The 22,832-nt window shown below is 44.1% G+C and overlaps 1 protein-coding gene across 2 annotated transcripts in view; it reads right to left on the bottom strand.

The window, feature by feature from the left end:
- The window catches only part of birc6 (baculoviral IAP repeat containing 6), a gene marked incomplete at its 5' end in the record, with an annotated part of 111,414 nt that overhangs the window by 3,872 nt on the left and 84,710 nt on the right, over positions 1 to 22,832 (bottom strand). For both annotated transcript variants that reach the window (XM_079230203.1, XM_079230204.1), the window contains 7 exons: positions 7,062 to 7,250; positions 9,298 to 9,375; positions 10,890 to 11,051; positions 17,919 to 18,136; positions 19,494 to 19,604; positions 21,607 to 21,752; positions 22,551 to 22,779. In XM_079230203.1, the coding sequence (XP_079086329.1) occupies positions 7,062 to 7,250; positions 9,298 to 9,375; positions 10,890 to 11,051; positions 17,919 to 18,136; positions 19,494 to 19,604; positions 21,607 to 21,752; positions 22,551 to 22,779 (1,133 nt within the window). The remainder of the gene's footprint in view (positions 1 to 7,061; positions 7,251 to 9,297; positions 9,376 to 10,889; positions 11,052 to 17,918; positions 18,137 to 19,493; positions 19,605 to 21,606; positions 21,753 to 22,550; positions 22,780 to 22,832) is intronic.

Below are 22,832 nucleotides of genomic sequence, written 5' to 3'. Positions count from 1 at the left end.
TTCCACCAAACAACAAATCTATGTGGTTCTTTTATGCATTAAAAACCTAAAACGGGCCGGTGACGACTCATTTTAGGTTTTAAATGCATAAAAGAACCACATGAATGTGTTTATTGCATCAAGGCCTTTTGGCTTTGTCAGGAACCTCTATTTCAACTAAATAAAACAAAAACTTTTTTTTTTTCACTAAATTATAAAATGCTTGGTTGAAATGATGGCCTTTGTGTTGTAAAAATAAGATTTGCTTGATTGTTTTTGACCTTGCAAATCTATATTTTGTGTTATGACTTGTTTTGCTTTTCATTTTGTGTTTGTATCAAAGTTATATTCCTGAAAAAATACTTTTTAGACTTTTTCTTGAAGTACATTGGATGATAGATAATTGTTTTAGTGTATTTTACAGCTGATTTAAGACAATCAAACACTTGTTAACACAAGAGATGCTAACAGAACGCTAACATAAGAGATGCTAACAAGAAGCTAACACAAGAGATGCTAACAAGAAGCTAACACAAGAGATGCTAACAAGAAGCTAACACAAGAGATGCTAAAAAGAAGCTAACACAAGAGATGCTAACAAGAAGCTAACACAAGAGATGCTAACAAGAAGCTAACACAAGAGGAAGGTTAGGTTACATTCGGTGAGGTGAGGGACTGTTTCAAGGTCACAGATGTTTACTGGATCTCGTTTACATGGTAGATCCAGTAATGGAGACACGGTCGGCGTTCATCCCGTGATAAGAGACATGACGACAGAAGCGGTGCGTGACCTTATGCCTGGACGTGTTCACACATGTGCTTTAAGAGGGCCGTGTCCCAGCAGCAGTTTAGCGTCTGGTCTTTGGACACGGCCATCTATCACAAAACGGAAGGAAGCTCTATATGCAAATGACCTTTCAGGAGAAGACGCGTCTTCAGGTTCATGGATAGCTGTACATACTAGTACGCCGTGTGCAGTCAGATCTCTGATAGAGGAGCCGCTGGCAGATAAACTCGGTGACCTTTAATGCTGTCCACTCATTCCAAAGGGCAACAGAGGAAGAAGAGCAGTCGAGGAACGCCCGACACATGAAGGGTCAAGGGACGAACGCATGCAGCCGTTACAAAGACCCGTATTCTTAGTTCTGGGTTCCATCAGTAGAGATAGGAGCCGAGGCCTCATGGTACCTGCACCCCCACACGGACCAGATCCAGCCCACTGAGATACCCGAGCACGAAGACGTCCAACCCCGACGTCCATAGCAGCCGCTCAGCTCATCCGCTGAGGGAAGGTTCTCGCACACGTTCAATCTTTCTTCTCTACAAACTCATCTCAAATGCCTGAACGGAAATGTGAAAAAGGGCTTTTGTGTACTCTGCCCCCTCATCGTGGAATATGTTGCAGAATTATTTAAAGCTCAGAGAACTGATACCACTGACTATTTCTTTCATTCTAGATTTAAAAGCAGAAGCAGGTTCCCAAAAATGTAAATGTTTCTTAAATTGACTGTTACGTCACTGTCTCTTAGCTTTTAGCTTCTTTGAACTTGTTCTGTGTTTCTGTCTGTAAATATGCGTTTTTAATGCTGCTGCCTGTCTTGGACAGGTCTCCCTCCAAAAAATAGATTTTTCATCTCAATGGGACACTCCTGGTTAAATAAAGGTTTAAATAAAATTGGAACAATATTACCGTAAAAGCCGCTACTACCTTCGATCGGTGTCACCGTTAGCTCTCCGCTAGCTCCCCGACAACCACCGAAGGTAGCGGGACCAGCCCCGGCTCGACACCGGACTCGGGCAGAGGGGACGCAGCAGCGTGGGGAGCTAGCTGCTAACTTGCCACAGCGCTAGCTAGCGCTGCTGCTGCTAGCACTGCTGCTGCTAGCACTGCTGTGGTGCTTGCGCTGCTGCTAGCTTGCGCTGCTGCTGCTGCATGCGCTGCTGCTAGCTTGCGCTGCTGCTAGCTTGCGCTGCTGCTGCATGCGCTGCTGCTGCTGCATGCGCTGCTGCTGCTGCATGCGCTGCTGCTAGCTTGCTACAGCGGGGACACCCACCGGAGGTAGAAGCGGCTTATAACCCGACTTATACGGTACTCAGGTTATCTCTGTGAAACGGTGACGTGCATAGAATATCATTTCACAATGAAGATGCTCACATGGGGATGTTTAGCAGGCCTAATGACACGAGTACAGCTGAGGCTGATGGGATTAGTTAGAGATTTGCACATGAACCAACGGACCAACCAGCCACAAAACTAGCACGGCTCAAGCTATATTCCTCTATTGATAACTGTATGATAACCACATCTCATTCCTCTCCAAAGAAAACATGCTCTCCTCTTAAAGTAAGGTGTGTATGCATCTGATCTGTGACAACAAAAAGGGAAGAATTATTGGAAGTATAGGCAGAGCTCAGCCAGTTCATTTTGTGTTATGTTAATTTACGTCTCCAGGAACTCGATGGAGTCCTGGTTCTGCAAAGCTACAGGTAAAAGTCATTACAGACAGGTGTTGGTGCTTTTTGCTTCAATGACAGTCAGCCCCACGATGTCTGCTGAGAGACGCTACTTCTCTTGCTTGACACCTCTTCTCTCTCTGTGTGTGTGTAACACCTGAAAGCTTGGATATATACGAGCCAGGGCTGTCTCTCTAGCACTGATCAATAATGCAGCGATAGTCCTCATGGGAACAATCCAATCCTGTGAGGACGCTCTCTACCTCTGTGCCGTGTGAGAGTTACTCCGTTACTCTTGATCCCTGTGAGCACGGCCTCCAGGCGGCAGCTGGAGAAATGAAAGATAGACCCTCATGTCATGTGATAGAGTCAGTGCTTTGCTATGTGCCCGACATGATGCGGCGCTGGTTAAGGCAGTGGCTCTGAAGACCCTTTCACTGCCTTCACTCACACAGCTCTGCAGCACCATACACACAGTTAGGCCCGTACTCACCTCAACCATGCACATCTACATGGATTTCTTCCACACACATTTAAACATGCGACCCATTGTCCTTAATTCCACCTGACAGTCTGCTGCTGCATAATTTAAGCCTGTTCTCCGTTCTCCAACGTTCTCTATAAATAGCATGTGGGAACATTGGATTCTCTCACAGACACACCAAAAATAAGGTCTGATCCATGCGACTGTTGTTTAGCTCCTATGAGCATTCGATTAGTGGGATCCATCATCCATTTTGAAACAGAAAAGGGAAATCTTTACGACTTATAAAGTGGTAAAAGAGGAAGTCAGGTGGATGAAAGGTAACAAAAAGGAAACATGACTTACTCTAACCAAGAGAGGTCTCTTCCATTACAGCAAACACAAACCATGTGAAAACAAGATGAGGTCAAGATGATGGGAAAGTGCAACAACTCTGAGTGAGAGAATAATGTCTGCAAACAGTATGGAGGTTTATGATGAAGCTGTACGACTGAATCAGACAACTACAACACCACAGAGGGAGGCCGGTTCACACGGAGGGCATCTTTCAGGACAGGCTGAACGACTCTATTGATTTTCAGTCGTAGAGGAAGACAGCCTCTAAAGACCCAGAGGGAACAATGCATACGGATACTGATGGATTGGCTTTTCAAACAGGAACAATGCTGCGAGCCAAAGAATGGAGCCGTACAGATGTGGCGCTTATCTACACTCCACCATCAAGACGGGTTATCGACAGGACGCCTCCCACTCCCACATGTTGAGACAAGATTTAGCATGTCAATAATCAAACGTTGAACTGACGATAACAATTATATATCAATGACATCAGAGAAGGATGAAAACAAGAAAAAAGGTGAACAAAACTCATAGTAAAACTATGAAACTATGCTTCATGTGTTAAAGCTGCATTCTCTCTCCTGACCACCAGGGGGCGACTCCTCTGGTTGTATAGAAGTCTATGCTTCATGTGTTGAAGCTGCATTCTCTCTCCTGACCACCAGGGGGCGACTCCTCTGGTTGTATAGAAATATATGCTTCATGTGTTAAACCTTCTTGTTTCTTTGTCATTGTACAAATTAAATGTTAATTATGAAGACAATGAAATGAATACATTTAACATATCAGCATAGACCTCTATACAACCAGAGGAGTCGCCCCCTGGTGGTCAGTAGAGAGACTGCAGCTTTAACACATGAATACTTCTATACAACCAGAGGAGTCGCCCCCTGGTGGTCAGGAGAGAGAATGCAGCTTTAACACATGAAGTATAGACCTCTATACAACCAGAGGAGTCGCCCCCTGGTGGTCAGTAGAAAGAATGCAGCTTTAACACATGAAGTATATACTTCTATACAACCAGAGGAGTCGCTCCCTGGTGGTCAGGAGAGAGAATGCAGCTTTAACACATGAAGTATAGACTTCTATACAACCAGAGGAGTCACCCCTGGTGGTCAGAAGAAAGAATGCAGCTTAAGACACTTCAATGCTGGCTTCACTTTTCAGAACAGGAGGTTGAACTAGGAAAAATAGATGCAAAAATGAGGACACGCATGAAGAAGGTATAGCTGTTCAGATATTTGTAAGTCAAAGAGAAATAACTGACTGTCATTAAAAATGATGAGTTAACGTCTCCATCATCCCTTTCTACTGTTTGAGAAAAACAAAACAAAACATCCCCTCAAACAGAAACCAGCTAACATGGACACATCGTCTTTACAGTTAGAATTAATGAAGTGAAATTTAATGCCATTCAGTCTGATTACTTGTATTGCTTCCGTAGAGAAGTCACCAAAGCACTTTGCATTCCTTGAGTGGATAACAGATGGTAAAATATCTGATACAATTTCCAGAAATGTCACGAGAAGTGTTAATGTAATAGTTTAACTATCAAAATAAATGTTGAAGTAATAAAACTGAGAATTAATTCCAGAAATAAAGAGAACACTTCACACACAGCTCTGGATTCATGTTACACAACCAAATCTTTTGAGAAATGTGACTCTTCTTTGGCTCCGAGGACACACTGATAAATTACTCCTTTAATGAGCACCTGTTCATACTCATCCAAACCTCCAGCACTGTTCAAGAGACAACTTTAAGCTTCAAACACAATATGTTGTACCCCTCCTTGTGGTTTCATTCATATAGACATTAAGCAAAAGCATTTGAGGAAATATAGGAAAACAACTAGAGCCTCAACCTTGACTTGAATTAAATAGAGTAGAGTTTGACTTAGTTATCTGCAAGGAGGCACCGACTAGAGCCGCTGCTCGTCTTCCTCTCCTCGTGCATGTGTGTCTCAGCTGAGGATTTAAAAGTGCTAAAAGGCCAGGGGTGAGAAAAGCACATCTCACCAAGCTTAATTGAATTTCTGTGTGCGATGTGTGAGATTGCTCAGCCGGGTGGCGTCGCCTTGTCCCCCTTAAGTCTCCTTAATATCTCTCGGTCCACCGGTCCATTTCACAGACCGCGTGATGTCATGGATCCAGGTTTTTTTTCCTTTCTTTAATCCCAGCATTGCCTGCTGTGCAAAGGCCAGATATACGTATAATATTTCACCTTCAAATCCCACAGAAATACAAGCAGCACTGGCTGCAGACACATGAGAATAAAGTACCTCACAAATACTCAAAATCTTCCACAATGTAACTGTAAACCTGTGGTGAATCCAACACAGTGAACATCACATCAACTACATGTTTAATTATATTTTATTTGTATAGCCCACAATCTGTCCTTGGACCCTCCATGTAGTTTTCCTACGAGCCATTAACTGGATGTTTATTCCTACAGAAAACTAATAAAGCTGAGATTGTCGTTTAGTTTTGCTAAAAATGCATCTCATTTGAGAGATTAATCCTTGAAAGTAATTTGCATATAGATCAGAGAAATAACAATTACATATCCGTCTCAAATCGTTCATGCCATTTGGATTATGATTGCTTTAATAACTGGTTTCATAAAAAAAGCAGTAAACCTGAATCCAGGCCTCAGCATGTCCCTTCACAAACCGATGCATAAATCCATGTTGTTTTACAGTCAATGTTTTTCTCATGCAATCCTGTCGAGATGATTGGATCACTTGTATTCCCCTCCCTCATGTTCCTCTTCATGGCGCTCCTCTTCCTCGTTCCTCTAACCTGACATTTCTGAATGAACCTGCTCTGGGTGAGCAGGTTGAGAGATTGTTCTCTCCTCACCACGGCCCTTTACAGGATCACATTATGTGAGAAACCTGAGGAAGAAGGGGGAGGAGGGAAAGGCCAACCGGCAGACGATGTCATCTACCGAGGAATTATTAAGAGGGGGATTTATTGTAGAGAGCCAACAAGCCTCAGGGCGGACAGGCTGCTTTTCATTCCCCTTTTGCTTTCTGGACTGAAATAAGGGGAAACATATCCAGAAAGGTATTCAGCTAATGCATCATGGGAATGATTCTGTATCATACTGGAACTTTGCATTCAGGGTGGAGAAAAACAAACTAAACTAAAATAACCGTCCTGCGGTTAAAAGTCTCCGCCATCTAGTCATGTTTACACATCTGTGTGAAGTGTTATCACTTCATTTTATTCTCATACATTTGTGTGAAATCATCAAAATCAACATACATTCCTTGAGTTATACTTAAATAAGTGTTGGGTAAGGTCACAGTGACCTTTGATGACTAAACTCTAAGCAGTGCATCCTTTAGTGGACGTTTGTTCCACATGTACTCAAGACTCCGTCGGTACGATGGTCATCTTTACTTCAGAAACAACATGTTTATATTGTAATGTCAAGCTAATCCCGGACACAATATGGCTCTTCATGGCTGGTTCAAGCTTACGTCTCCGTCTATGTTTCAGTGTTTCCTCATAATCAAAGAAGAGAATGACTGAGTTCAAACTGTTTTTCTGAATCCGGTGCAGGGACAGACAACTTCCAAGGAACCAAAGGGACCGACACGTTTGTGCTCCAGTCCCTTTCCCCCTATTTGACTGTGTTTGACCTCAGATCAAGACGTATTGCTACATATTAGCTTGTGTTAGCTTTGAGCACTGGGGAAACTGACACACCGGCACTTGGAAACGATTCTACTTTTTAAACTACTTTACTTTTCGTCTCCTGGTAAGACAAGACTTTGCACCACACTGCTTCCTACCTCTTTGAAGCATGGCGAGGGGTTGCGCATCTGCTCCAGCATGGCCCATTTGACGGTGGCCTGCCGGATGTTGCCGTCGTATTCCCGTGAGCTCTGGGTGCCACTGGGAGTCCCGCGGGAACGCTCGTAGCCCGGCTCGTTGAAGTAGGGCTCAGCCACCAGGATGAGGGACTGCACCGACACTAGCACCTAGCCGGGCGAGGCAGGGAGAACACGACCATGAGGGGAACTACACACACACTACACACTTGAAGATATAAACGGTAGCATGGTACAGCGTTCATACACATTCTGACCAATGTTTTCCATGACTTTAAACCAAATGTCCATTACAAACATTTAGTGAACTCTGGGTGTAAACAGTAAAAAGTGAGTAAATGTAGAATTTAAACTAACAATGAGAACACAAAGCATACAGTAAACCTTAAATGACACAAATGAATGAGACAATAGTTTGATTAAAAGAATAAACATTTATATAGATGCCTGTATGTATGCCTGCTTATATTCTGAGTCTTTCTTTTAAAAGCATATTAATTATTTCAAACTCAGCGTAAATGAACGTCATGAACACATGAATATAACACATTTACATGACTTTTACTAAACTTTGGGGATTTTTTTTTTTTTTCTCAAGGACTTTTCCAGGACTGGAAATAACCATTTTAAGACTCCATGACTTTTCCAGGTTTTCCATGAGCGTAGGAACCCTGATGGTCTGGTTTCAGGAGAGATGAAAACCACCTTCTGTCCAAGCAGTTGGGTTTAATCCTGATCTATTGGTAAAAGCCTTCTAAGTAATCTTGGCAATGCTGCACACTTAGAAGAGTCTGACAAAAACAATGAATACTGTGGACCAATAAAGATATATATCCTTCAATATATCTGTGTTAACAGCTGGACTAATGCCTTGGCCGGTCTCAAGGAGACTAAGGACCTCCTGCATCCTTCTGTCCATTCCAAGCCACTACATCACCAACTATAAGGGTCTCTGGCCTGGAGGCCTGCTGGCCTCGGCCACACTGCAGCTGGATGGTGTGCACGAGAAAAAGCTCCATCAACTGGATATCAATGACCTTCAACTGCTGCGATCCGTCTATCTTAAACCGGGTTGCCAGATTTCAGAGCTGATATCCGGCTCTGTTGATGACCCTGCCTACTCCCCCGTCTCCTATTCCAACCCACACCCCTTATTTTCCATTATTGATCCACAGCATGCCGACTGGAATGATAATCAATGGACACTCCAACCCTGCAAGCGAGGGAAGTATAAAAAAACGGAGGAGGTATACATTCTGAGAGCTCCTACATGCATGATTGCGTCTGTGTGCAGGGCAAACAACCCCATAATGCCGTGGGTGTGTGTGTCATCATGTGTGTGTGTGTGTGTGTGTGTGTGTGTGTGTGTGTATGTGTGTGTGCACACCGCTTTGCAATACCCAGTAGCCCCTTAATGCTATGCATTATCTATTGCACACATCACAAGACCAGACCCTCAAGGCTTTAGGATGAGAAAACACAGATCATCTATCTTGACAAACAGCTTGGTAAGTAAACATATTTCCTCATCCATAAATAACATTGGAAAAATTGTATTCCTATTGAAAGCTGCAGCTCTACTACAACTGATCCCACACACACACAGGTAAAAATGTACTTTTTAAAAGGCAGAGCATAAGCTTCTTCTTGCCTGAACATTTCTCCATTAAATCAAAGCTCAACAGTTTGGCCACAATAGATCTCAGTGTTTTTTCTAACTACAATTCAATACATTCTAAAGTAAAAATTAAACAATGCTTGTGTGTTAGGTTTGTCTTCCAAATACACAATCTAAAGAAAGGTAATTTAAATAAAAATATATTTAATTAAGATGACAGACAACCAGTGAATAATAAAAACATGAAAACAAGGCTGGATCCAGGCTGACACCAGATGGCATGTGGGCGGAACATCATCTGATTCAGGCTTCCAGATGAGTGATGTGTGTCAGCGGGCGTCTCTTCGAGGTTTGAATGATACCGGTTTGTGTTCGGTTTGATTAACACCAGAGCAGAGCAATAACTCGGCTTTAAAAGGGATCCTTCACGTCAGCCGATGAAACCCCGAGCCCATTAATACAGAGCCCCCAGCAGCGTAATGACAGGGCCGAGATAAACCATAGCCGGAGACACAAAGACTCAACAGCCTGTTGATCCATTCAGACGGGCCACTCGGCCAAGATGGATCTCCAGCTCACCTGTAGAAAGCTTGAGGTCTGTGGGTTCCATTTCTCCTCTGGTCTCCCATGCCATGTGTTGAGGATACTTAAACATACCTGATTCAAACAAAGAAAAAAAACAGTTTCACTAAAATACGATAATCCTTTATTAGTCCCGCAGTGGGGACATTACAGTGCACACGAGAGACACGGTAATAAAGATCATGTAATATAAATAGACAGTAATAAAAACAGTAAAGAAGAAAACAATAGCAATATTAAGTATACAGACGGAATAAAAACAAGTATATGAAAGTATTTAAATGTATTATATATTGCACCAGATGATGAAGTGTTCTAAGTGTTGGTGGTCTACTGTGAGCTCAGCTTGTTATGCAGCCTGACAGCAGCGGGAAGGAAGGACTTTCAGCTACGCTATACAATGAGTATAACCATGAGGCTCTGGGATGCTCCTTCCATTGTTGGACTGGACTCGATTGCAAGCTTTGAAATGACGCAATTTCTTTGTTGTTCCTGTTCAACTTCAATGGAAACCCCTTTGTCTGCTCATGAGAGATGCTCCCATCATGGATTTGTCTGTTGAACAGCTTGGAGCTGCTTCAAATCACTGACCTGACACAGATCTAAGCTGTTGACAAGCTTCTTGCATGCATCTACCTTCTCATGCCTCGTCAGTGAGCTGAATGACTGCTGTGCTCCAGGTCTTTATCATAGCATATGATGCTGGGCTCTTCATTGAAACATGTGGACTGTCAGCAGCTGCCTAATGAGGTGGCGCTGAGGCAGCTTGACCAAGTCCTGGATGGAAGGTAAGCCCGGATAACAGAGGGAGAGCTATGCATACTCCAACATGTCTGAAGAAAAGCTCCAGGATGTCCACCTCCAAATGTCAAGTTTCATTAAAAACTGGACATCTGCCAGAGGCGTCAGACACGCTGCCTTCGTTTGACACTTCCTCACCATATTGGGCTCTTGATGGACAACCAGGAAGATTATTTTTCTGAACCTCTCACTTTACAATCAGTGGAGACCAACTCTCAACCCTGGGGTGTCACGACATGTTCCAGCTGTGCATGGCCAGTTCATTTCAGGATACCTTAGGCTACGGATATGCCATACTACGATCACTATTCCAAAGTGTTTATTATTATTAATTAGAAAGACCCTGGCAAAACCTATATGTTCACCTGTTCTTAAGGTCAAACACACAAAACTATTTAGATCAGACTTAGAAATTGAAACATCAGAATCTCCTTTTCTCACTTGCCGCTCATGTCTTACGCGAATTAAAAGAGAAAACTATAAAACATGTAAATCTTACTGACTTAAAATGATTATTAAATCAACCGCAAAATGCTGCTAAAATGAAACCGAAGGTAAAGCATTAGCTGCCGTCACTGAAAGGAGTAGCTGATGTCTGCATAAGAACAGTATGTTAAGCAACGTATTCATTCTCCTGTCACCGGTTGAAATGGCACCCCTCACTCAGTTAGAAGAAGACCGTGTGCTTTTTGACTCAATTTGCATCACTTAAAAGGTTAAAAAAGATCAAATCCTCTGTTATTTGTATATTTAGTATATTTAAAGATCAACAGCCTTTTCCAACTCACTTTGCCGTCATTGTAGAGGTTAGGGTTAAAGCGCACGCTGTGCCCACCGGTGGTCTCCAGGTTCACCAGAGGGGGGGAGTTGGGATAGTCTTGGGGGAAATACACATCGAACTCAAAGCAGCCGTTGGCATACGGGGTGTCGGCTGGACCGGTGATGAGAACCTGTGATCACAAAGAGAGGCTTCAATAAAAAAACAGGCCGAGAAAAGGTTATTAATCATAAAGGAAGGTGGATGCACTGATACAAGTAAATATGGATTAAACAAAGAGCAAAATATCATGGGGAAACGGTGCTGATGTAATGAACAACAAGGCTAAAGCGTGAAATTAGCAGAGAGAAAGAGACCAGAAGGACCTGAGTACATGTGTGAATATAAACTAAAGAAAGCAACGTCTTCATGAGCCGTGTTGTTGGGAAGTCCACCCTTGAGAACCAACAGTAAGCAAGCCTTGAGATACAAGACATTCAGGTCTAATGCACAGATGATGCAGAGTAAAATGCCGAGGCCAGGACCGGCTGATCCTCACTGGAGCGTCAGAACTGGAAGCCAGTACCAATGAAACCAGACAGTGTGAATTAAAGTTATCTGCTTCAAGTCTGTTATCTCACAGAGCCCAGTATGTTAGACGAGACCAGTACGCCTCCTCAGACTGAACGGTCTGCAGACTCCTTTCCTCTAAAGCTTCGTTTATACTCGCACTTAAAGCCAAAGCACGAGCAGCTCCAAGTACGTACAGCGGCGTTTCTGCACTAAGGGCGCACAAATAGAATGAAGTGTGAAGAACCAACAAGACAACGAGTGTAACTCGTACTATTCCCAGAGAACGTAGGCGTCACCGGCTAAAAGCCATGAACCAACCTCCACAATGACGAGGAGGGATTGTAATGATCTGTAAACTCATATTCATATTCATGGACGACTTCATTGCCTTTGTACAAGCCCTGTTAAGAAAAAGTCTAGTAGTAAAAGAGACAAAGGTTTAATATCCTGTAAACTTTACTCAAATGAAGACTTTTAAGACCTTCTGTTTCTAAAGCATTTAAAAGTGAATTGGCCTGTTCTGTAAAATCAATAGACATGCAAGTAGAGCTTTTATCAGTGAGCTATTTGTGCGAGTCATGTGACCACACGCCGAGTTACAACAATTCAAAAGGTCCACAACAGACCACCTCGGTGAGGATCAACTACGCTTGAGACGGCACACCTGCTCATGGTTCCACCACCAGGGTCGAGTTAGACGACACAGATGACAACGGTCGGCCTCATCTTGATCAACCACGAGTCTACAGGGACGAGGTCCCGTAACACCTGGTGCTCACCACCAAGAAAGAAGACTGAAGACCATTTAGCGTGTCGCCAGCTTTAAGTTTTTAAGACCGCATTATGAGACCAAATGAAGACCGCATGAAGACCGCATTATGAGACGGCATGAAGACCGCATTATGAGACCGCATGAAGACTGCTTGAAGACCGCTTTATGAGACCGCATTATGAGACCGCATTATGAGACCGCATTATGAGACCGCTTGAAGACTGCTTGAAGACCGCATTATGAGACCGCATGAAGACTGCATGAAGACTGCATGAAGACCGCATTATGAGACCGCATTATGAGACCGCTTGAAGACTGCTTGAAGACCGCATTATGAGACCGCATGAAGACTGCATGAAGACTGCATGAAGACTGCATTATGAGACCGCATTATGAGACCGCTTGAAGACTGCTTGAAGACCGCATTATGAGACCGCATGAAGACTGCATGAAGACTGCATGAAGACTGCATTATGAGACCGCATTATGAGACCGCTTGAAGACTGCTTGAAGACCGCATTATGAGACCGCATGAAGACTGCTTGAAGACCGCATTATGAGACCGCATTATGAGACCGCATTATGAGACCGCATGAAGACTGCTTGAAGACCGCATTATGAGACCGCATTATGAGACCGCATTATCAGAACGCATGAAGACTGCTTGAAGACCGCATTATGAGACCGCATGAAGACTGCTTGAAGACCGCATTATGAGACCGCATTATGAGACCGCATTATGAGACCGCATTATGAGACCGCATTATGAGACCGCATGAAGACTGCTTGAAGACCGCATTATGAGACCGCATTATGAGACCGCATTATGAGACCGCATGAAGACTGCTTGAAGACCGCATTATGAGACCGCATGAAGACTGCTTGAAGACCGCATTATGAGACCGCATGAAGACTGCTTGAAGACTGCTTGAAGACTGCATTATGAGACCGCATTATGAGACCGCATTATGAGACCGCATGAAGACTGCTTGAAGACCGCATTATGAGACCGCATTATGAGACCGCATTATGAGACCGCATTATGAGACCGCATGAAGACTGCTTGAAGACCGCATTATGAGACCGCATTATCAGAACGCATGAAGACTGCTTGAAGACCGCATTATGAGACCGCATGAAGACTGCTTGAAGACCGCATTATGAGACCGCATTATGAGACCGCATTATGAGACCGCATGAAGACCGCATTATGAGACCGCATTATGAGACCGCATTATGAGACCGCATGAAGACTGCTTGAAGACCGCATTATGAGACCGCATTATGAGACCGCATTATGAGACCGCATGAAGACTGCTTGAAGACCGCATTATGAGACCGCATGAAGACTGCTTGAAGACCGCATTATGAGACCGCATGAAGACTGCTTGAAGACTGCTTGAAGACTGCATTATGAGACCGCATTATGAGACCGCATTATGAGACCGCATGAAGACTGCTTGAAGACCGCATTATGAGACCGCATTATGAGACCGCATTATGAGACCGCATTATGAGACCGCATGAAGACTGCTTGAAGACCGCATTATGAGACCGCATGAAGACTGCTTGAAGACTGCTTGAAGACTGCATTATGAGACCGCATTATGAGACCGCATTATGAGACCGCATGAAGACTGCTTGAAGACCGCATTATGAGACCGCATGAAGACTGCTTGAAGACCGCATTATGAGACCGCATGAAGACTGCTTGAAGACCGCATTATGAGACCGCATGAAGACTGCTTGAAGACCGCATTATGAGACCGCATGAAGACTGCTTGAAGACTGCTTGAAGACTGCATTATGAGACCGCATTATGAGACCGCATTATGAGACCGCATGAAGACTGCTTGAAGACCGCATTATGAGACCGCATGAAGACTGCTTGAAGACTGCTTGAAGACTGCATTATGAGACCGCATTATGAGACCGCATTATGAGACCGCATGAAGACTGCTTGAAGACCGCATTATGAGACCGCATGAAGACTGCTTGAAGACCGCATTATGAGACCGCATGAAGACTGCTTGAAGACCGCATTATGAGACCGCATTATGAGACCGCATGAAGACTGCTTGAAGACCGCATTATGAGACCGCATTATGAGACCGCATTATGAGACCGCATGAAGACTGCTTGAAGACCGCATTATGAGACCGCATTATGAGACCGCATTATGAGACCGCATTATGAGACCGCATGAAGACTGCTTGAAGACCGCATTATGAGACCGCATTATGAGACCGCATTATGAGACCGCATGAAGACTGCTTGAAGACCGCATTATGAGACCGCATGAAGACTGCTTGAAGACCGCATTATGAGACCGCATGAAGACTGCTTGAAGACTGCTTGAAGACTGCATTATGAGACCGCATTATGAGACCGCATTATGAGACCGCATGAAGACTGCTTGAAGACCGCATTATGAGACCGCATTATGAGACCGCATTATGAGACCGCATTATGAGACCGCATGAAGACTGCTTGAAGACCGCATTATGAGACCGCATGAAGACTGCTTGAAGACTGCTTGAAGACTGCATTATGAGACCGCATTATGAGACCGCATTATGAGACCGCATGAAGACTGCTTGAAGACCGCATTATGAGACCGCATGAAGACTGCTTGAAGACCGCATTATGAGACCGCATGAAGACTGCTTGAAGACCGCATTATGAGACCGCATGAAGACTGCTTGAAGACCGCATTATGAGACCGCATGAAGACTGCTTGAAGACTGCTTGAAGACTGCATTATGAGACCGCATTATGAGACCGCATTATGAGACCGCATGAAGACTGCTTGAAGACCGCATTATGAGACCGCATGAAGACTGCTTGAAGACTGCTTGAAGACTGCATTATGAGACCGCATTATGAGACCGCATTATGAGACCGCATTATGAGACCGCATGAAGACTGCTTGAAGACCGCATTATGAGACCGCATGAAGACTGCTTGAAGACCGCATTATGAGACCGCATGAAGACTGCTTGAAGACCGCATTATGAGACCGCATTATGAGACCGCATGAAGACTGCTTGAAGACCGCATTATGAGACCGCATTATGAGACCGCATTATGAGACCGCATGAAGACTGCTTGAAGACCGCATTATGAGACCGCATTATGAGACCGCATTATGAGACCGCATTATGAGACCGCATGAAGACTGCTTGAAGACCGCATTATGAGACCGCATGAAGACTGCTTGAAGACTGCATTATGAGACCGCATTATGAGACCGCATGAAGACTGCTTGAAGACCGCATTATGAGACCGCATGAAGACTGCTTGAAGACCGCATTATGAGACCGCATGAAGACTGCTTGAAGACCGCATTATGAGACCGCATTATGAGACCGCATGAAGACTGCTTGAAGACCGCATTATGAGACCGCATGAAGACTGCTTGAAGACCGCATTATGAGACCGCATGAAGACTGCTTGAAGACCGCATTATGAGACCGCATTATGAGACCGCATTATGAGACCGCATGAAGACTGCTTGAAGACCGCATTATGAGACCGCATGAAGACTGCTTGAAGACCGCATTATGAGACCGCATGAAGACTGCTTGAAGACCGCATTATGAGACCGCATTATGAGACCGCATGAAGACTGCTTGAAGACCGCATTATGAGACCGCATTATGAGACCGCATGAAGACTGCTTGAAGACCGCATTATGAGACCGCATTATGAGACCGCATTATGAGACCGCATTATGAGACCGCATGAAGACTGCTTGAAGACCGCATTATGAGACCGCATGAAGACTGCTTGAAGACTGCATTATGAGACCGCATTATGAGACCGCATGAAGACTGCTTGAAGACCGCATTATGAGACCGCATGAAGACTGCTTGAAGACCGCATTATGAGACCGCATGAAGACTGCTTGAAGACCGCATTATGAGACCGCATTATGAGACCGCATTATGAGACCGCATGAAGACTGCTTGAAGACCGCATTATGAGACCGCATGAAGACTGCTTGAAGACCGCATTATGAGACCGCATGAAGACTGCTTGAAGACCGCATTATGAGACCGCATGAAGACTGCTTGAAGACCGCATTATGAGACCGCATGAAGACTGCTTGAAGACCGCATTATGAGACCGCATTATGAGACCGCATGAAGACTGCTTGAAGACCGCATTATGAGACCGCATTATGAGACCGCATTATGAGACCGCATTATGAGACCGCATTATGAGACCGCATGAAGAGAACGCATGAAGAGAACGCATGAAGACCGCATTATGAGAACGCACTGAGAACCCATTAAGATATCGACCTTTTGAAACGCGTTTAGAGACAAAGCAGGTTTTTTCTGTTCAAGAAGAGTTTTATTTTATTTTTCTGTTAAAAGGATTTGAAGTGACACTTCGAAAATGTGCGTTATTTTACCGACCGCTCCTACACCTTGCTTACTCTGCAGTACCGCAGTAAAGTTGAATCTAATCTGATCTGATCTAATAATACTCTGGCAAAGGTTTTTACACTTGTGGAAACCAGTCATGGGGACAATTATCTTATCTTTTGTCATGACAATAAAAGAGAAACACACCAAAAGGGCCGCCATAGACAGACAACCATTCACGGCAATTTAGAGTAATCAATTGGCTTTGTGGGAGGAAGCCGGAGAACCTGGAGGTTTCCCTCCAGGCTCTCCGGCTTCCTCCCACACTCCAAAGTGAGGCGACAGTGCTAACCACTCCCCCATAAAGCATCCTGAGTTCATTTTGACATGAACATTCAGACCCAACACTTCTGTTGCACACATCTTTTACGATGGAGATTAAAATAGAGGTGGAAGCATTTCAAGACACAAACTATGTGACAGGGTTGAATAAATGCGACGCTGTTGTTTTGGTTCTGATGTCAGGACTCGGGTGAGGTACAACGACGCGCTGACCCCTCACAGATCATGAGATTTCCACCTCATTAGCCACAGTCCCGTTCTGCAGATGCTGCTCCTCAGGCCATGCTGTTCTCAGGGAGGAAGTTAACTTTGCGAGGTTTCTATAAATTGTTTGTGCGACAAAACAGTGCACGGCTGTGACAGGCCGTTTGGCGATGGGCGAATATCTTTCCTATTACAGTCCCACGTTGTGACCACAGCTAGTCTGGAATGCATTGTGATTGTTCTGCTTGTGGGGCGACGATTAACTTTGCTGCTTCAAGGTCTTTGACGATAGTTAACAAAAGGATGATTGTGTCTACATTTTATGGCCAATCAATTAGTAGAAGTTCTCGTCATACACACATTAATAGATACAGTGTACACACACAGTATATTTCCATTACTTCCATTCCTTGTGGACCCAACACCTGCAACATAACTACTATAAAAGTGTTGTTATTACACTGATGTTTGTATGCAGTGGTGTGTTTCTGACGGTTGTCGGTACGCCTTTGCCTTTCTGTAGAGTTCTTTCACTGGAACTGAGCCAAACAGATGAGGATTTTGACATTTAGCAAAGGAGACTTTGCCATTAATCAACTAGTGGGGTGAGCGCCATTTAATAAATGTCACTGGGGTAGTGAGTAAGAGCCGTCATGAGAAGTCGTGTGGTAGAAACACCCAACGCCGTAACACTGTTCTACCTTACTAATCTTACTCGGTTCTCTTTGGATCTCAAGGCACCACCCCGTATACACAATACTATGACACTTTAATGATGAACAAGGTGGGACTTTACCTTCATGATGTCCAGTCTCTCCTCGTCACAGCGGACAAAGACACTGGACGAGGCTGACAGGGGCAAGGAGGTGGACAGGGTGACGGCCTCCTGGGCGAGGCGGCGGGATCGGGCGGCGCTGTTCGTGTCGCTGGCGTTCTTCACCTGAGACATGTAGTGGTAATTCACCTTGAACATCACTTTCCCATCCTCGTCCTCCGTGACCATTTCAAAGGTGTCTGGAAAGAGAGGAGGAGAGTGAGGAAGCTGAAGAATGTTACCCTGAATCACTTAAAGTGTGCTCAATTCTCATGTTGGCCATAATCAAATGGAAACATTGCAATTCAATTTAGGTAATAATGCAAGAAAAAAACGTATTGATGGGGCGTTCATGTGCATACACATTTTGTATTTAAAGAATTTTGTTTCAATGCGTTTCTTAACCTTTCTTTAGGCCCTTTCCTTGAAAATGCCATCCCCAAACTAAAAAGGGTTTATTTCTGAAACCACTAGGGTATTATTCACTATTTGAATAATTTTGGTGTTATAATAAAAAAGGTACACATGTAAGGATTTTGTTCAGATGTGTAAATATCAGTCTATATGTTACTGCTTAAGAGTAAATGAAGATGACACACAGAACAAAATGAAATGGTTCTGTGCGCAAATCTGTGACATTTGAATTTTCTCATGTACCAAACCATACATTTCACTTGTATATTACTTATGGTGTTCAGTACATACTAATACAGCAGTTTGGGGCTTTTTTTTTCCATAAAACAAGCTATGATTTTTTATAGTTTATAGTTTTATATAACAATCGCTCAGTCTTCCTAGGGAACGATGATTCATTGATGTTCCGACCTCTGTGGGACTTCCACAACATGTACAAAGCAGAAATGGTAGTTATGTATCTTCCATGGTGGAAATGATAACCGTTTCCATGGAGATAAGCCACGGAACGATTAGATAGATCTGTTTTTAATACATTTGAACTTGTGGAATGGTGTAGATTGCTGTGAGAGTGACAGAGTGGAGGGAAGAGCAGGTGGAAGGTAATGCTTATGGTGTCCACACAGAGCATTGCTGTGAGACTCCAGTCCTGAACTCTTCTAATGCGTGTACATCTGCATCGGTGTCATTCTTTACTCAAAGGAAACAGCAGTGTGTACAGTCACTTGCAATTACCTCAGACATCAAGCTGCTTACTAAATCAATTTCAAAACCGCTGTAATAAGTCATGACATGGCTGAGTGGAGAGTGACGGGCGAGACAAAAGGACCAGGATGGAAACCTGGTCCTTTTAGTTCTGACATGAGGGCGTTATGGATCGTATCAGACAGGAGAGTGTGTGTGTGTGTGTGTGTGTGTGTGTGTGTATTTGGAGAAAGAATGAAGTCTTTAGGGGAACTGTGGTTTATGTTGTAGTTATTGCTGCACACAGTAAAACCAACAGGCGCTGATGCTACACAGCATTAGGAGCACCCATGTGCAATGCGTTAAGAAAAAAACAACAACTACAAAATGCACTTCTACAGTAAATGCGCATATATAAACATACATTATCTACATCCCAAAGCAAACATGCAAACTCACCAAACTGCAGCTTCTTCATGGCAGCTACGTATTTCTCCTCCAGAGAGCGTAGAACGGACAGAGGCTTGGGCCGACAGGACACCTTCCTCGAACACTCCACCAGCTTCCTCTCTGGGAACACAAATCACAGAGTGAAAAAGAGAGCAACCGTGGAAGTGAAGCGTTTTTCTTTCAAGGACTTTTCCAGGCCTGGAAATAACCCTTTGAAAATGCCACGACTTTTCCAGGTTCCCCATGAGCGTAACAACCCTGACGAGGACACAACTCAGCTACCGGCTTCGTCCGACTCAGACAACCTGGACCTATAATACTGCTGCGGCCCACCCGAAATAACCTCATCACGAGCGTTCAATGCATTAACATTTGCATTAATAAATGGGTATTGCGGCAGAACCTCTATTCTTATATTTGGCCGCCCATGTTAACAGCTTGGCTTACAGCTGCGTCTCTTCTACAGATTCGGGGTCCCGCCCTGCATTTTGTGTTTGGTTCACTGTAAAAAATAAACCTTAGATTGTATAGATCTAAGGTGATATATATTTGTGACAGTATGCTGACATGATACAAGCAAGATTACGACAGTTTACATGTCTATTTATCCAACTCAGACATGAAGCACTTATATTTCTAACTCAACACCTTTCGGTTTCAAAATAAAAGCTCTCCGTCGTCTAACTAAACACTAACTGGTATATTCAGAAGCTCGATCAGTTAGCAGAAGAATGTCCATACTTCCTTGACTCAGTCGATTTCTTTCCGGCTCTCGGCTTCTCAGAGACATTTCTTAAAGCCTCTGGACTAATTAAATGATTATAGATCTGTCAAGGCGCTCACGCTTCCCACCACGCGACTCTGTGACTCCGAGGCCTTTATCATATGGATTTCTTCATGTGAAGTGACATGAAACTCATCTTTATCCGGTTCCCCACATGCACACTCGCAGCACATCTAATGGCATCCGACACAAGTGATGGTTCCATGGCTGTTTATGGGGATCGAACATAAACATTGTCTGGAGGGAGCTGGGAGAGATGGGCGGGCGAGGATAATTAGTATAATGTAGTGTGTAGCAACAAGGTAATGGGGAGGAGAGATGCGTCATCACGCGGCACCCATTTTATTGATGGACCCGTTTTATTAAGGTGGGGGCATCCAGTCAGAAATCCATTACTTTCTGACACACCCCGTGCTATTTGAACACATTTTTTCCTACATGTCAACTTACATGAGTGAATGTCCTCAAAACCAACCATTCAGGAAACGAGGGCCCTCAGTTGTACAACAAAACCAGTGAAGATGTTCTTTGGCCTCTAAAACAAGTTTGAAAAGTGTCCATCTTATCCATAGGAAAATCAGTGGGACATTTTTAGAAGTCCATTATGGACATCAAGAGCCTCAGATGTCCCACTAGGAGTTTAAGCTCACATCTTAGGCAAGTCTGACCCGTAGTTGTTGACCGTTTGATCTAATTTAACTTTGATTAAGATGAAATAAAACAGTGAAGATGGTTTGTTACACAGCACCATCTGAGAAGCCCTTATTGGAGCCGGTCTAATAAAAACAAAACATATTTGGCAGGTGATAGGATGAAGCATCTGTCAATCAAACTCTAACATGAGTCAGTCGGTAGATCGAGCAAATCCTCCAGTGTCGTTCTTTGCTCTTCTTTCGATGAATCATCCCCACTTGTGATATAACTGATAGCATGGCAGCATCTAGGCTCACCTCTCTAGGAGCTGCGTGCCGACCCACACATCTAAACCCCCCAGGACTGCGTCTGTGCTCTGGCTTCAAGTCTGAAGAGATGTTTGTGTGATACAATAGCAGAATCAACTATGTCCCTGTCCTTGCACCAAGAGGACACACAGACAACAGGCGAGGATGTGAGACAAAAATGGGATGCAGAGAGCTGTGAATGGCTCAAATAATACAGATAAAACATAAGTTAAAACGCATCTTACGTGAAACTGGGTTTGTGTTGACCATGAGCTCAAATGTGTAGATGTTAACAGGTTGTGTATTCAGACTGTGATTGAAATAAAACGATAGAGAAAAGGTGCAATGAGCTGCCACAGTGTTGGGCCATAAGGCCCCATGTGTGTGTTGTACGTACCCTGGTTGGCCTGCCGGAGGCTGGTGGTAGCAGCGTACACTATCTCAGCTGTCCTCTGGATGTCGGGCACCAGCAGAGTCAGACCCTCAGGCTCTGGATCCGAGCTATCCGGCTTCACCACACCTTTGCTTTTATCTTTCTTTGACCTGAAACACACACATATACCATTGTCGTAATATAATAGGGTTACGTTTGAGAACTTGTGGGAGTTATCGCAACGGTAAAGCCAATTATTTCCCCGAAGCATTCTAATGTTGGTATAATGCTCCCGAGACGACGGCGAGAGTCAAAGTGGTTCCAGGAAGACGGAATTAAAAAAATCATAATTCCTCTTTGGCTTCGCCAAATGTACATGTCCTCCTGTGGGTCAACGTCTCAGACCTACGAAGCCGGAGAAGGCAAACGATCTGCACACGTTTATGACAAATGACACGGCAGATTCTCTTTGTCAAGACATCTTTACAAGGTGGGACAAGCTATTAACAAAACTAATTTGTTTTCTTTGACACCCGTCTCTGTTGGAGAGGATGGTAGCGCACTTAGTGTCTGCGGCCCCACCCTCCTGGTGCTGATCTGAGACCAGACCGGCTGAGACAATCCCAATGATTAGTCTCCCTGATTGGCCATTTGTCCTTCGGCTCTTCCTCCATGAAAGCGTCTACGTGTGGTTATGGGATCAAGTACAAGTGTGTGTTTCTGCATTCCTGTGTTTGCATAAATACTCTTTTTTCTTTGGGATATTGGATTCTTACAGTGAGACTAAAACCTTTTCCTGTTGTAATAAAACACATTTGTGTACATTATATGACCACCAGCCCAAAAGGCGAGATGATTATAGGTATGTGTAGGTGTATACCTGTAAGTTAAGTCCAGGTAAAACATTAGAAAACACATAAATTATTCCATTAATCACCATTATGTTTTTTGGATTTCGACCATCTCACCTGAGGCGATTGGTGTATGTGTCCACACATGTCTTCATCTTAGCCAGCAGCATCCCGACAGAGGTCTGTCCCTCAGAGTGCTCTTCGTCATCATCCTCCTCCTCTTCATCCTGTCCTGGATCTCCAGAGAGAGGCATCAGCAGAGGAACCAGGGCCGTGCAGGTGGAAATGGCCCGAAGCAGCTCCAGCAGCGCCCGGTACAAGGGCACATGACGGGCCATGTCCAGAACTGCAGAGACAAGAAGAGAAAGTGTGAGAAGAGAACTAAAAGGTTCCCTCCGT

Source organism: Taurulus bubalis, assembly GCF_910589615.1.
Source record: "Taurulus bubalis genome assembly, chromosome: 14".
Classification (NCBI taxonomy): domain Eukaryota; kingdom Metazoa; phylum Chordata; class Actinopteri; order Perciformes; family Cottidae; genus Taurulus; species Taurulus bubalis.
The sequence above is the reverse complement of the archived record's forward strand: the minus strand, read 5'-3'. Positions and strand labels throughout refer to the sequence as shown.